At 42.3% G+C, this 13365-nt stretch overlaps 1 protein-coding gene across 9 annotated transcripts in view; it reads right to left on the minus strand.

The window, feature by feature from the left end:
• Positions 1-13365, minus strand: part of NTNG1 (netrin G1) — a 207936-nt gene that overhangs the window by 68602 nt on the left and 125969 nt on the right. For all 9 annotated transcript variants that reach the window (XM_053391581.1, XM_053391572.1, XM_053391575.1 and 6 more), the window contains exon 4: positions 5249-5421. In XM_053391581.1, the coding sequence (XP_053247556.1) occupies positions 5249-5421 (173 nt within the window). The remainder of the gene's footprint in view (positions 1-5248; positions 5422-13365) is intronic.

Below are 13365 nucleotides of genomic sequence, written 5' to 3' on the forward strand. Positions count from 1 at the left end.
AGGGACAGAGTAACTTTTGTACAAATGAAAGCCAAATTCAAGGTTGGATGGATTGTCATCATTAGGAGCAAAGCCATCCCTCTCTGAGCCTATGTGTCTAAAATCAGTTTGGTTTGTTACATTTGTACAAGTTTGTTTGTTAGATGCCGGAAATGATACAAAATCGCAGGTGAGGCAACGTAAGATTGCAATCAATCTGGAGGGGTTTCTCCCCCAGTCACATTGCCTAATAAATGCCCATACTACATTATTTTGAGACAAATATACTACACATTGTCCCCCTTTATACCAGCTGTGAAAAATCCAAGATTTCAAGAAATCTGAGGATATCAACTCCTCTTCCACTTCCCCCCTACCCATTTGTTTGTCTAGGGTAGATCACATTGTGCTTCAAGCAAAGGGACAGGCAGAAAACAAAAGGAGAACTGTACCAGATTTTAGCTGAGCTTGACAGCTCTGTCAGACACTAGGACTTATGATTTATTGTGTGGTAGTCAACGTTCATGACTGATGAAAGTCTGAAGGTACTTGCTCTTATCTTCTAGCACATGTTTGGCTGAAAACACTCCAGATTTCACCCGCAACCCCACTTTAGTGGAAATTTGATGGTGTACAAGAGATGCAGGAAAACTCCGCCTCTGATCATGTTTGCTAATCCCTTTAGTGATACCTCTGCATGCTAAGTATTTGTTTAAGATTTGTGAAGTATATATTGCATTGCAAGAGCTTGAGAGTGTCTATGTATAAGAGGGACTCAATCACTAGGGAGACACCTGGACAGCTGCATAAAGGATATAGGATGCTCTACAAGGAGCAACTGAGAGTCAGAGCAGAGTCGGATGCTGAGGAACTGTGTTTTTCCATGCAGCATCATTCAAGCTGAGTGATTCTGAAGCCTTTTCTAGGCTGTGAATTCTCTGTGCGAGGAGGGAGGGGGGAATCCTGTGAATTTCAAAATGTATCGTGAACATAGCTTTAAAGTATTAACTCTGTGATCCAAAGTGTCTGTTTTTCTAAAAGTTAATGCTCTTACAAAATGTTTTCCCCTTCTTTTTGAAGGTTCACTCCCCCCCCTGCCTGGTAGGAATTTTATCATAATTTCATGCCCTCCCTGCCCACACTTCATGGTTTGTTACTTAGTCTATTACTTTCACATTAAACTTGATAAGGTCCTGCTTCCTGTGATATTCATTTTGGAGGTTTGATTCCTCACAGCTGCTGCTTTGAAGTGCGAGATAACATTCGGAACATGGCACATTGCTGCTGTTTTTTTCCTTTAACTTTTCATTTAGCTGCGGCACATAACCCTGTTTCTTCAAAATAACTTCAGTGAATGGTTATTTCCAAAGCCAGATTTTTTTTTTTTACTTTTATACAGGGTAAAACTCCGGACTTTTTATAAAAAGCAACTAATAACTTCTACTCCAAAAAGGTTTGATGGCTTATTCTCTGCTTGCTCCTTTCCCCCACCCCTCTCCCTCTGAGGGATTTAGGTACATAAGTCAAATTAGCAAGGATCCGAGTTAATGTATAACTCGCTTGCCTGCATGGCAGAACAGTTTCATGGATTTCTTGCTTTTTTATGTTCCTTTCTTCTTTTTGTACCTCTTCCTGTCCTCAATCTGAAGTCTGTATTGTGCTGCTCTCAATACTATTAGTCAGAGGGATGAATGTGCATGAAATGATCCAGCCAAAAGCTAAGCACTTATAAGTCCCATTGATTTAAAAGAGAGAATTAAGCACCAGCTTTAATCTCTCCCATTTAAACTGTTAGGACTTCAGAGTACTTAACTTTGGCTGTATCATGCTCATCATTTTCAAATAACTGAATATTAGTACTTTTGGTTAAAGCATTTATCCTGGTCCAGCAAGCAGACCATAACACTGGGTGCCATCCACACATGCAAAAAGAAGTTCCTGTGTGAAGACCTCACAGTAGATGAAAAGCACAGTGTACAAGCTTAACATAACTGGATCCAAGTAACGATCATTGGATGTGGGTTTTACATGGCTGTTTGGGGAACAAAGTAAGGCATATACTGTATACCAACGATCCATGAATGTAAATAAAAAAAGAGGAGCTCTTGAGACCATACACCACACTTGAATCTAACCCAGCATCCAATGCCAGGCACAATCCAATTGCACAGTAAAGTGTAAGGATGTGCACGGCAGTGGGGCTAGTCTTTGTAAAAGGGAGAACTGAGAAAAGCAGTGTGTATGTGAAGGTGAAAATGAGGGTGCAAAGGGAGGCTTGCAGAAAAGAGGAAGCAGGGGCATGAATGTGTCTGCAGAATAGGAGAGGATGGTTGCTTCAAAATGGGGGGAAGGTGAAAAGGGTGCCTAGTGGTTGCAATGTGAGAGAGGAGGAATATTCAGGAGGCTACCATGGTGGTTGTGTGCAAGCAAGGGGTGCTGCATAAAAGGAAGGGGTGAGGACAGTGGGGTAAGGGTGAAAATGGGCGCAATGCAGGGCTGCAGAAAAGCGGCATCAGAAATGGAGTAGGGATGGTGAAAAGTGAGCTTGTTCGTTGCATGGGGTAGGAAGGGAAAGCTCTAGGAGGTTAATTGTGGGGTTGGCGAGCAAAGTGAGCAGAGATGCGGCGCCTAGTAATACCATAGAAACAAACTCAAGCAAAACCACTGGTCTTCTGTGATGACCTATTTGTGACAAGGAGTAGCTCACAGGCAGTTGTTTATCATGGTTAGGCAGCAGCTGTAAGATATGCCGTTACACTTGGCTGAATAGGATTCTTGATGTCATATTATCTATGTCACAGACGAAACCGTTTCTGCATTTTTATTTGGAGGTTTGTATGCCTCTGTTAGGGACGCGGGTGGCGCTGTGGTCTAAACCACAGAGCCTAGGGCTTGCCGATCAGAAGGTCAGCGGTTCAAATCCCCGCGATGGGGTGAGCTCCTGTCGCTCAGTCCCTGCTCCTGCCAACCTAGCAGTTCGAAAGCACATAAAAGTGCAAGTAGATAAATAGGTACCACTCTGGTGGGAAGGTAAACGGCGTTTCCATGCGCTGCTCTGGTTCGTCAGAAGCGGCTTAGTCATGCTGGCCACATGACCCGGAAGCTGTATGCCGGCTCCCTCCCCCAGTAAAGCGAGATGAGTGCCGCAACCCCAGAGTTGGCCAGGACTGGACCTAATGGTCAGGGGTCCCTTTACCGTTTACCTTTATGCCTCTGTTGCATGGAAGTATGAACTTGCGCAAGCTAGTGTAGGCCAGTGAAAGTAATAGTTAGGGAGTAGTTAGCAAACTAACTTTTCTTAGAGTAAAGGTAAAGGTAAAGGAACCCTGACAGTTAGGTCCAGTCGCAAATGACTCTGGGGTTGTGGCGCTCATCTTGCTTTACTGGCCGAGGGAGCCAACGTTTGTCTGCAGACAGTTTTTCTGGGTCAAGTGGCCAGCATGACTAAGCCGCTTCTGGCGAAACCATAGCAGCTCATGGAAATGCCATTTACCTTCCCACTGGAGTGGTACCTATCTATCTACTTGCACTTTGACGTGCTTTCGAACTGCTAGGTTGGCAGGAGCTGGGACCGAGTAACGGGAGCTCACCCCGTCGCAGGGATTTGAACCACCAACCTTCCGATCATCAAGCCCTAGGCTCAGTGGTTTAGACCACAGTGTCACCTGCATCCCTTTTGCTCAGAGTAGGCCCATTTAAATGAACACCCAACTTAGGTCCATTCATTTCAATGGGTTAAGTCTGCATATGACCCCAGATGTTTGGCTCAACTGCCATCAGTCCCAGCAAGAAAGGCCAACGGTCAAGAACAATGGGAGTTGTAGAGGGCACCACATTGACTACCAATGGAGTTGGGGTGTTGGACTCCAACTGGAGACACCCAGGTTGAAATCCCTGCTCAGCCATGAAGCTCACTGGACCCTGGGCCACTATTTCAGCCAACCTACCTTACAGGATTGTTCAAAGGATAATATGAGTGGGGGAAACAACGAACATTGCCTTGATCATGTTTGAGGAATGGTGGGATATAAATGTAATAGTTTATACCAGTGGCTCCAAATCAGCTTATTACTGAGGTCCCCTTATTTTTAAAAAGCCAAGCCACGGACCTTCTACTTTTGAAAATTTTGATAACTCCATGGTTGTTACCTCTGCAAAGCAACTTTCTGAACAAAATGTGGGGTAGCCCCGAATAAGCAAAGGATTTTAGGTATACTAAAAAAAACAGACAAAGGTAAGAGATCAGGTGTGGGGATGAGGGAAGGAGCAGTCCAGAGATCTGATGGATGAAGGAAGGAGAGGAAGCGGAGTCACCTTCACTGCGTGGTTTGAGTGGGAAGGGATGGGGGTGCATCAGGCCGCCTTCAGTGGCAGCCAGCGAAGATGTGCATCTACTGTGGCTGCTGCTGCTTTCCTGCTGACTGAGGGAAAATGCTCTGCCTCAGTGCCAGGGGAAGGTAGTGCCCGGTGCCTTGAAGTGAGGGTGATCAGCTGCTCTGTTCTCCATCAGTGTGAGGGGAAGGCAGGGCCTCGCAATCGGCTGCCTTCCCTCCCTCACACGAGGAGCAATACATTGCTGTGTATTGCCGGGTCAAAATCTTTATTGCGGTGTGATTTCAAAACTGATTTTGGCTAACTTATTGAAAAATCTCACAAGACCATAAAATCTGTGATATTACCGGGCAAAAATGACAAAAATTTAGTTGGGGAGAGGTGAGGGATGGGGCCGTGGACCCCTAATTGGGAACCACTTGTTTACACAGTGATTCTCACGTTATAGGCTTATCATGTGCTCTTCCCTTCCTATAAATTTCATGCAGTGAACAGGAAATGAACAATAGAAATTTCAAATGATCAAACTACATTAAAAATGCCCAAAGAATGAGATGTTGGTATTCTACTGAATGCGATAGCAAGTATGAAGTATGTGGAGAAGGAAATTTGGCACTTACATTTATGGAAATGCTACATATGAGTGGATATCACATTTTTGAGCTGGTTTTTTTTTTTTAAAGTTTAGCTTCTAATCCTTTGCACACTTACTTGGGAATAAACCCACCAAACACAGTGGTAACGTGCATGTTCACTTGCTCCCAAATAAACACGCACATGACTGGTTAAAGTTCTATTAGTCCTTTAAGCTATAATGTTTTAGGATGTTTTGAGTTTGGCTGATGTGCTCTCTTAGGATCATTTTTTTTACCCACAAGGCCAGAGGCCAAAACGTATCATCACTACCGTAGCAGTTCTGCTGTGCATAAGTACTCACAGATATTTGCAGTGCCCTTAGGAATGGGAAGATATGAGCCTGCACTCCAAGGCCGCCCCTGATAGTTCTTCTTGCATTTCCCACAGTCTGGGCCTGTTGTGTTGTGCTCACATTCACATAACAATTTTTTGTTTTCTTCTCTGCAGCCGGTGGCATGGAGATTACACTTGCACCTAACAAAAGAAAAGGCAAGGTGTTATCACAAGTGGAGATTTCATTTCAGGATGTTGTTCTCCAAACTGAAGACCAGCTCTTGGCAAGAAACATCTACATAACAAAACACTCTGCTCTTGTTGTTGCTGGTTTAACTTCTGTTGGTTTGTTGTTGTTGTTTTTTTAAGCCTCCCAGCACTGTTTCAAATTGCTTTCATACATAAATGCTGTGACAGTTGGATATTGCTGTTTGGTGTGTACTAATCAAAGAAAAAGTAACTACATCAAAACTTTCAGATCTGGTTCTCTTAAGCCCTGTGCTCAAATCAACATAGCTCCTTATAATTAACAATTGTATATTATATCCCAATCCTATGAAGAACAAACTTAACTAAAGACTTAACTGGCTTAAATTGTAATTCCTCCATCTCCGGAAAGCTTGGAAATTGGGAGTTCTGTGATGTGGCTGTATAGCAATGAGGGATTACCAACAGGGAATTCTCTGAATGTCTCTGAGCTATGGCACCCAGACCTGTGCAGAGGAGGGGGGGCAGCCAGGTATACTTGCCCCAGGCCTTGGAGGGCTAAGCTGCCCAGAGGCCTGCTGGACTTACACTGCCATGCCAATCCCTGTGTCTCCCAGTCGTCCTAGGCCTCAGACAAACTCTGCATGGGCCTCAAAGCACCTGGGACTCTGTGTGTGTGTGTGGGGGGGAAGGCTTGACAGTTCTAAGTGGCATCAAACTGAAAGAGGCTGAGGGAAGCAGCTTCCAAAAATTCTCCATCCTATTTGCAGGTGACAAAAAGCAGGGAGGGCATTTCTTGAAATACTATATTTTGGGAAAGCTGCAAGATTCTTTAACTTTTGGTGGGCAGGGGGCAAAAAAAAGAAGAAGAAAAAAGAAGTCTCCTTGGATAAATCTCCACTCAGTTCATGCTAAATGAAACTCCATTGTTTGTCAACACTGGTGGATGGAAGAGGCAATGAGCTATGAGAACAGGGCAGGAAGCTCTAAGGGACAACCTCACTGCATTATTGTGAGGCGGAGGGGGGAATATAGTGATCAAGTCAATAGAATTTTGTTTCCCCACCCCTTTCAGAATGAAATGGGACTTGCAAAAATGCTCCTATATGCAACTAACTTGATCCGGAAACTTGAGCTCTTAACCATCATACCATGACCACCTCAAGGGAAACCTTTTGCATCAATAAGTGGTTTGGAAAAGTTCTGGTTATTTTAATTTTAGACATTGGCCCCAGGCTATTGGGGCAAAAAATAAAATAAAAAGAACAATGTATTCTACTGTGCTATAAGTATGCAAATTGAAATGGAACGAACCAGAATATGGACCAAAGTCCTTTAATGAACCCAAAGCTTCTTAACAAACACCCAAAAATCCCCTAAGAACTGAAGATGCGTTCAAAATGAAAAAGCTCGTTTTATCAGCATGAAAGCATTGTTATTTCTTTCCAGTAGATGTCAGAAATGGTTTAAAATCGCCTTCAGATACATGTTGGAGAGGTGCCCAGGTATTTAGCAACTCTGGTTGATTATTTTCCTAATGATTTTACATCCGGTGGTTGGAAAGATTCTTCTGTGGGCATTTGTCACCTGTTCCACGGAGTGACTAGTAATTAGGGCAAGGCAGTGCAAGGAAGGGGCAAACATTTTTTTTTAAATAGCAAGTGCAAATGAACAGCTGCCAAACCTGACTTCCATTTAAGGGAAATTTGACCTGAGGCAAGTAGCAACCCACACATATATCCTCAGGGCAAAGCCAACTTATGGCATCTTTAAGGAATTCAGGATAATGGCAGATAGAATTGGTAACCTGGTACATGCAGTTTGCATTTCATCTGTGGCTTAAGTAAATGATACCCTCAAGAATGGCTGCTATAATACCTCATTCTAGCTGGAAATATTAACAAACACCTTTTCCCTTTTAATTAAAATGGGTGTGCGAGGGTGGTGGGAAATCCCTGTAAACAGGTTTATAAATGAGGCTCCGCTAAGCAGAAAGTTTAATTGTTCTATATTAGTGGTGCTAGATTCCCTGATAAAAGGCTTGTTTTCTTCGCACACATTTACAGAATGGCTTTAAATATAAACAAAAACACTGCTCGGTTCCTGACAAAAAATAAAAAAATAAAATACTGATTAAAATAGGTAAAGAATGGAAAATCTGGAAATCGGAGAGGTTCTATGAGGTGTTATAAATGAAGAGTCATCAGATATTTTGCTGCCTGATATGAAGCCCAGGTGGCATCCCCCCTACACACACACACACACACACACACACACACACAAGCACTTTAAAAAAACCTTGAACATAAGAAGAGCCTACTGGATCAGGCCAATGGCCCATCTAGTCCAGGATCCTGTTCTCACAGTGGCTAACCAGGTGTATATGGGAAGCACAACCATTTTGGCTGTGAGTCCTGGAAGACCTGGTCTTACGGGGTTTTGTTGGGTGTGTTGTTCTTTTTCTGTATCTTTCTTTTAGAACTTGTTCTTTTATGTGGAAATTGTTCAGATTGGTTGTGTCTTTTTTTTTTTAACGTATGCATGTATGAAGGCAGGATCCGAGCATAGATCTGCCATTGCATTTTTGTTCTACCAGTACTACGTTTCCTTTCATTCCACTGAGTTTTCAAATAACAGATTTCTATGTTCAAAATGAGTAAGAAAACTCACCACATCTACAGCTTTGATTTCCAAGAGTTGGAAGAGCAAAGTCAAAAAGAAACAGACCTCATAGAGGTTTGCAAGAGCTCCTGTTAAAATATTATGAAAGCACCATGGTCCGGATAAACTCTCAGCAGAACCCACCTACTCTCATGAGCCCATAATTTAGTGGCATAGCACACAACCTGCATGCAAAAGATCCCAGTTCCAGTTCCCAGGACTCCCATTTAAAAGGGAGCAGGGCTTGGAAAGACCATTGCATTAAGTCCTACATAACAGTTACTGGAGTAATAGTCTCTAATGGTGTTAAGCAGCTCAAGGTGCTCAAATGCTCCTTCCTCTATGCAGTATTCTGGAGGTGCAAATACAGGATGAATTAGGACTATTTGTACCAAACGGGGCTATGGATAAGATGCATGCTTCTACACTTGTGTGATATGAGGGTGCATGTAAGGCAACTGTCATGTTTTTGACTACACAGCAGTAGTCAAATTGTTCTAAAAACAGCAAACAGTCCTGCAGCCCCAGCATGCTCAGTCTATGTGATCTGACAGGCAAAATGTGTACAAACAACTTTGCTTACATTCACATGGACGTGCATAAGTTAACAGTACCAAAAGGAGTTCTTACACCTTCCCCTAGTTAATACAGCTAATTACCAATGGATGCTGGAGAATGTGAAATGGTTTGTGTATTGCCCTATAAACGGACAGCGCTTCTATGTAACTTTCATATGTAACATGCATAACACATCTGTATTGAATGAAGACATTACTTGGCCAGTTTATACAGTATTCTGTTGACATCACCCACTTGTGCACATTCTCCAGCATTCCTCGGAAGCAATGCATATTGCCTGGGAAATGTGCAGACTCACCTGTTCACACTGTCTGTGTGTTCACAGGTAGGGGATTGGACTAGATGACCGTCGTGGTCCCTTCTAACTCTACAATTCTATGCATCTATGCTCAACGTTTTAATGTGACTCTGCATGTTAGTGGTGTTTCTGCACATTCTTCACTGCACTTATATTAGGTACACTGCAGTTACATTAGCTACAATAAATGAGGCTCTGCTAAGTCACATACATATTTGCAAAATAAAAATAAATTCTACGCCTTGAGACTTGGGGATGGGGGGCGGGCTCAGGCTTGTAGAGATTGGCAGGGAAAGCCAGAAGCTTCTTCTTCTTAAAGGCTTTTGTTGCAATTAGTTATCATGGCTTCTTCCTTCAGTCTTGTTCTCCCAGACAACTAATCTCTGAAGTAGCCAGCACAGGCTTGGTGTTTTGGATCACTGTTTGTCTCATGCTCCAACACGACCTCCTTCGTTCAGCCTCAACTACATTTAATTTCTTATTCAGTTAAAACAAAAAGGCCATCAGGAGGATGCAGATGAATATATTCAGATTAGGGGAGAATTCCCTTTGACCTGAATAGGTTATGATTTCATACAACAACCACCGTAAACGGGAGGATATAAATAATGGGAAGCATTACATCCTGTGATTTTTGAGGCAGGGATTATTGGCTAAAAATCCCATGTCTAATTTTTGTGAGAAGTTCAGAGTTCTGGGAATCAGTCTCTGTTTGACCTTAGATTCCATAGGACATAGCAAGAGATTCATACTCTGAGAGATAATAAGAGGAAAGCAATAGCATTTTGTGCTGCATACTGAAAAGCACTGCCTTCTGAACATGGGGCTCTCTATATCTTTATCAATCTAGTGAGATGCAGCTAAACTACTCTAGTAAATTCTGTGCATGTCATTGTGAGGAAATTCATTTTACAGCTACAAAAATGACTTGTGTACTAGAGAGAATGATGCATAATGAATGGATAAAGGAAGCCAATGCACGCTCAGCTCAGCTGAGAAGTATATATGCAGTGATGGGCTTATGAATGTTTGAAGGATGTACATGCCAAAAGAGAGAATTCTGGATTCTGCCTCTGAAGTGTAAGTGGACAGAAATCAGAAAAATGTAAATATCCATGGGCTTTTCTTGAAAGCAAGACTCCATCGCAGAGCACATCTAAACCACCCATCTGTTAGTTGTCTTCATTATCTAATTGATTATTCCCATAAAAAAACAACAACTTTGGTTTAACAATATTTTAAGTCTCTTATAAGCAATATATATTTCTTTGAATTTTTATCCCACCCCATCCCATGGACCGGATGAAGTATAAAACAAAAACAATATATAAAAAATACTTTGGAGCTCATCTTAATTCATTTGCAGTGACTAGCAAAACACAATACAGTCATTTGTCTCATTCAGAGATGTCAAAGAAGTGCAAAACATTCTGTTGGATTGCAACATGCTGGCTTCTGTGGAAAAAGTTTGCATCAGAACTGGGGCCAAAGTTCAACTGGACTTGGATTAGAGAGCCCTATTATTGGGCTTCGTCTGCTAAAAAGACTGACTGATTTGGAAATAAAATAAAATAAAATAAAATTGTCCAGTAGCACCTTAGAGACCAACTAAGTTTGTTCTGGGTATAAGCTTTCGTGTGCATGCATACTTCAGATACACTGAAACAGAAATGATGACTGATTTGGCTAACTAAAACCCAGTTACCAGACTCTATTCTAACTGAGGCCATCCATCAATTTGGCTTCCACCTAGGTCACAAAATGCTTCTATTTTTCAAGCCAGGTAAGATATATATCTAGATCATAAGGTCACACACCCAGCCAAATTATGAAAAAACCCATCCCTTCGGACATGTCAAATACCTGTCCAAACAACAAATCCCTTTGGGCAAAGCTAGCCATTTATTCAAAACCCCAAACAAACTCCAGCACCTCACATTTGCTTAGACCAGATATTTATCTCAATTCTATCTTAATCCCCAAATTCACCCCCATCTTTTGTGTCTACCTAAACCCCAAATGCTGGCATTACACTAAGACTAAAGCTAAATGGACACCCAAATCTCCAAAGCCTTCAGAAGCCTTTGTACATGGCCAGACTCCCATCCCCCAAAGCACTCCTCTGTAGGAAAAGATGAAAAGCTAGGCTGACTTCTTTCATGCTGATGAGAAACTGAGAAAATACAAAGATATGAAAGAGAGAACATAAAGACCCATTTCCAGCTGTTTATAAAAAAGAGCTCAAAATAATGATGATTATATTTCACAATTAGATAATGGCTTGAGGCTAAAAAGGAATCCAACTCGCTTTGATAGCAATTTCTTTCCTTCCTCTGGGGTACTACAAGATGGTAACCAACAAACAGCGCAACCACATGATTTAAGGATAATTCAATTGCTCTTATTAAACTATGCTTGTGTCCAGCAGTGGAGGTTGCAAATATAGATTTGGCTAATGGCCAACTCCAGAGGGTGGTAAAGTGGGGATAGAGGCCAAGACTTGGAGGTGAACAAAGGATCTAATGAAGACATTTGGAGAGGGTCAAATGATACCATGAAGTCTTTGTTTTCCTTCTAGTCTAAGCTAGGTTTGCTATTAAACATTAAAGACACATGCATTCTTGCTCTTTTTCTGCCCAGCCCAACATTGGGTCCTCCAGAAGTTGCTGAACTACAACTCTGATCAGCCCCAGCCAGAAAACCTATTGGTCAGGGATCATGGCAGTTGTATTCCAACAATATCCGGATGGCACCATATTGGCTACCCCTTGGTCCAGAGTAACCAAAATGCTAACCCACAGTATTATTCCATCTAAATAAAATGATGGACAGTCAAGCAATTGCCTAGACTTCTTTCTTGCTCCTAAAACTCACAAAGCCTCCAACTTCCATAAACCTCAGCCATCATAGGCAATGACCTAGGATGATGGGAGCTATAGTCCAACACTGTCTGAAGGGCCACCTATTACTCACCCCTGTTCTAAAGAGAGAGTTTTAGAGAGGGGAGGGAGCCATCTTTCAGCTACTAAAATCTGATGTTGACACACATTTTGCACACCTCTGGGGCAAATCCACAGCGTACATTTAAAGCATGTCTGGGTACTATGGTTTCCCTTCCATAAAGCTACGGTTTCCAGAGCCATTAACCAACTACAGTTCCCAGGATTCTTGGGGGAAGTCATGTGCATTAAATGTATGATGCAAACCTTCCTTTTTATGGTCTGTCACTGTAACAGCCACCTTGTCAGAGCAGAGATGGTGAAATTCAACAGTGTATCTGGAAATCTTGGCACTGTTTGTTTCCACAACTAGCTGATCTCTATCGTCCTATTCCAACCGAGAAAACCTTATTCATGGCACACAAAATATGCAGTTTTAATTCCCAGTACCTCCAAACTGCTGCCTAATATCCTGGGGATCAGCTCTTCCTCCTTGGATGGGTCTATTTGCTTTCTTGACCACACATCTTTGCTACTCTCATTATTTTGGCAGAACACATTTTAAAATACCTTTCTGTCTGTAAGAACTTTTTTTCTTTTTTCTTTTGCAGTTACGTAAGCATTCCGGAACACCCAAGGAAGAGGCCTTAGTTTTTGTGTGGGAACAAATCATGGGTTCTTCAGCTTCTTGCAGCTTCTATTTACATCTATGTAACTGACATTAAAGTGCTGAAAATATCACCAAGGTATAACTGCTAATAGCAAGTTGATTCACTTGCTTGTAAGTGTCAACCAGCAGACTGGAGGTCACATGAGGGGATCTCTCATGCTGACAAAAATTAAAAACAAAAAAATAAGGAGTGCGTGAGAGTTGTTCTTGGATACATTTTTAACGAGGAGCCATATGTTCCTCTCTTAATACGCAACTTAGGATCTTTGCATAGAATTGCCAAGGTTTGGCAAATCAGAATAAAAGCCATGTATAGACTAGTGATAAGAAACTGGGATACTGGGATACTAACTAAACAGTTCCAGTAGCGCAAATACTTTTGGCTGTGCAATGGAACTCTCTGTCCCTCTCCTCTTCCCACAGGCCATGCAGACCTCCTAAATCTGCTCTGGTTGGTTGGGTGTGTGTGTGTGTTGGGTGAAACTCCACAACAGATTTAGGGGGTGCTCAGGGAAAGGAGAGGGGAAGTCCCATTGCATAGCCAAAAGTGCTTGTGCTAGAGGAACTGCTTAGCTGGATACCACCCCATAGTCTTTCTATATAGCCCAAGTGAGCATACTCATTATAGACCTCAGCTCTTTCTCCCGAGCTGAGACAAAGGCAATGCTCTTTAACCCCTCTCTTGCAATATGTACCTCAGATGCTCATGCTTGTGCCCAAGCCCATACCCATGAGAAGTGATGGCACTGAGCAACTGAAGTTTCCAAAGCAGGTGTGACATTCCTTAGCAG

The sequence above is a fragment of the Podarcis raffonei genome, chromosome 6 (assembly GCF_027172205.1).
Source record: "Podarcis raffonei isolate rPodRaf1 chromosome 6, rPodRaf1.pri, whole genome shotgun sequence".
NCBI lineage: Eukaryota > Metazoa > Chordata > Lepidosauria > Squamata > Lacertidae > Podarcis > Podarcis raffonei.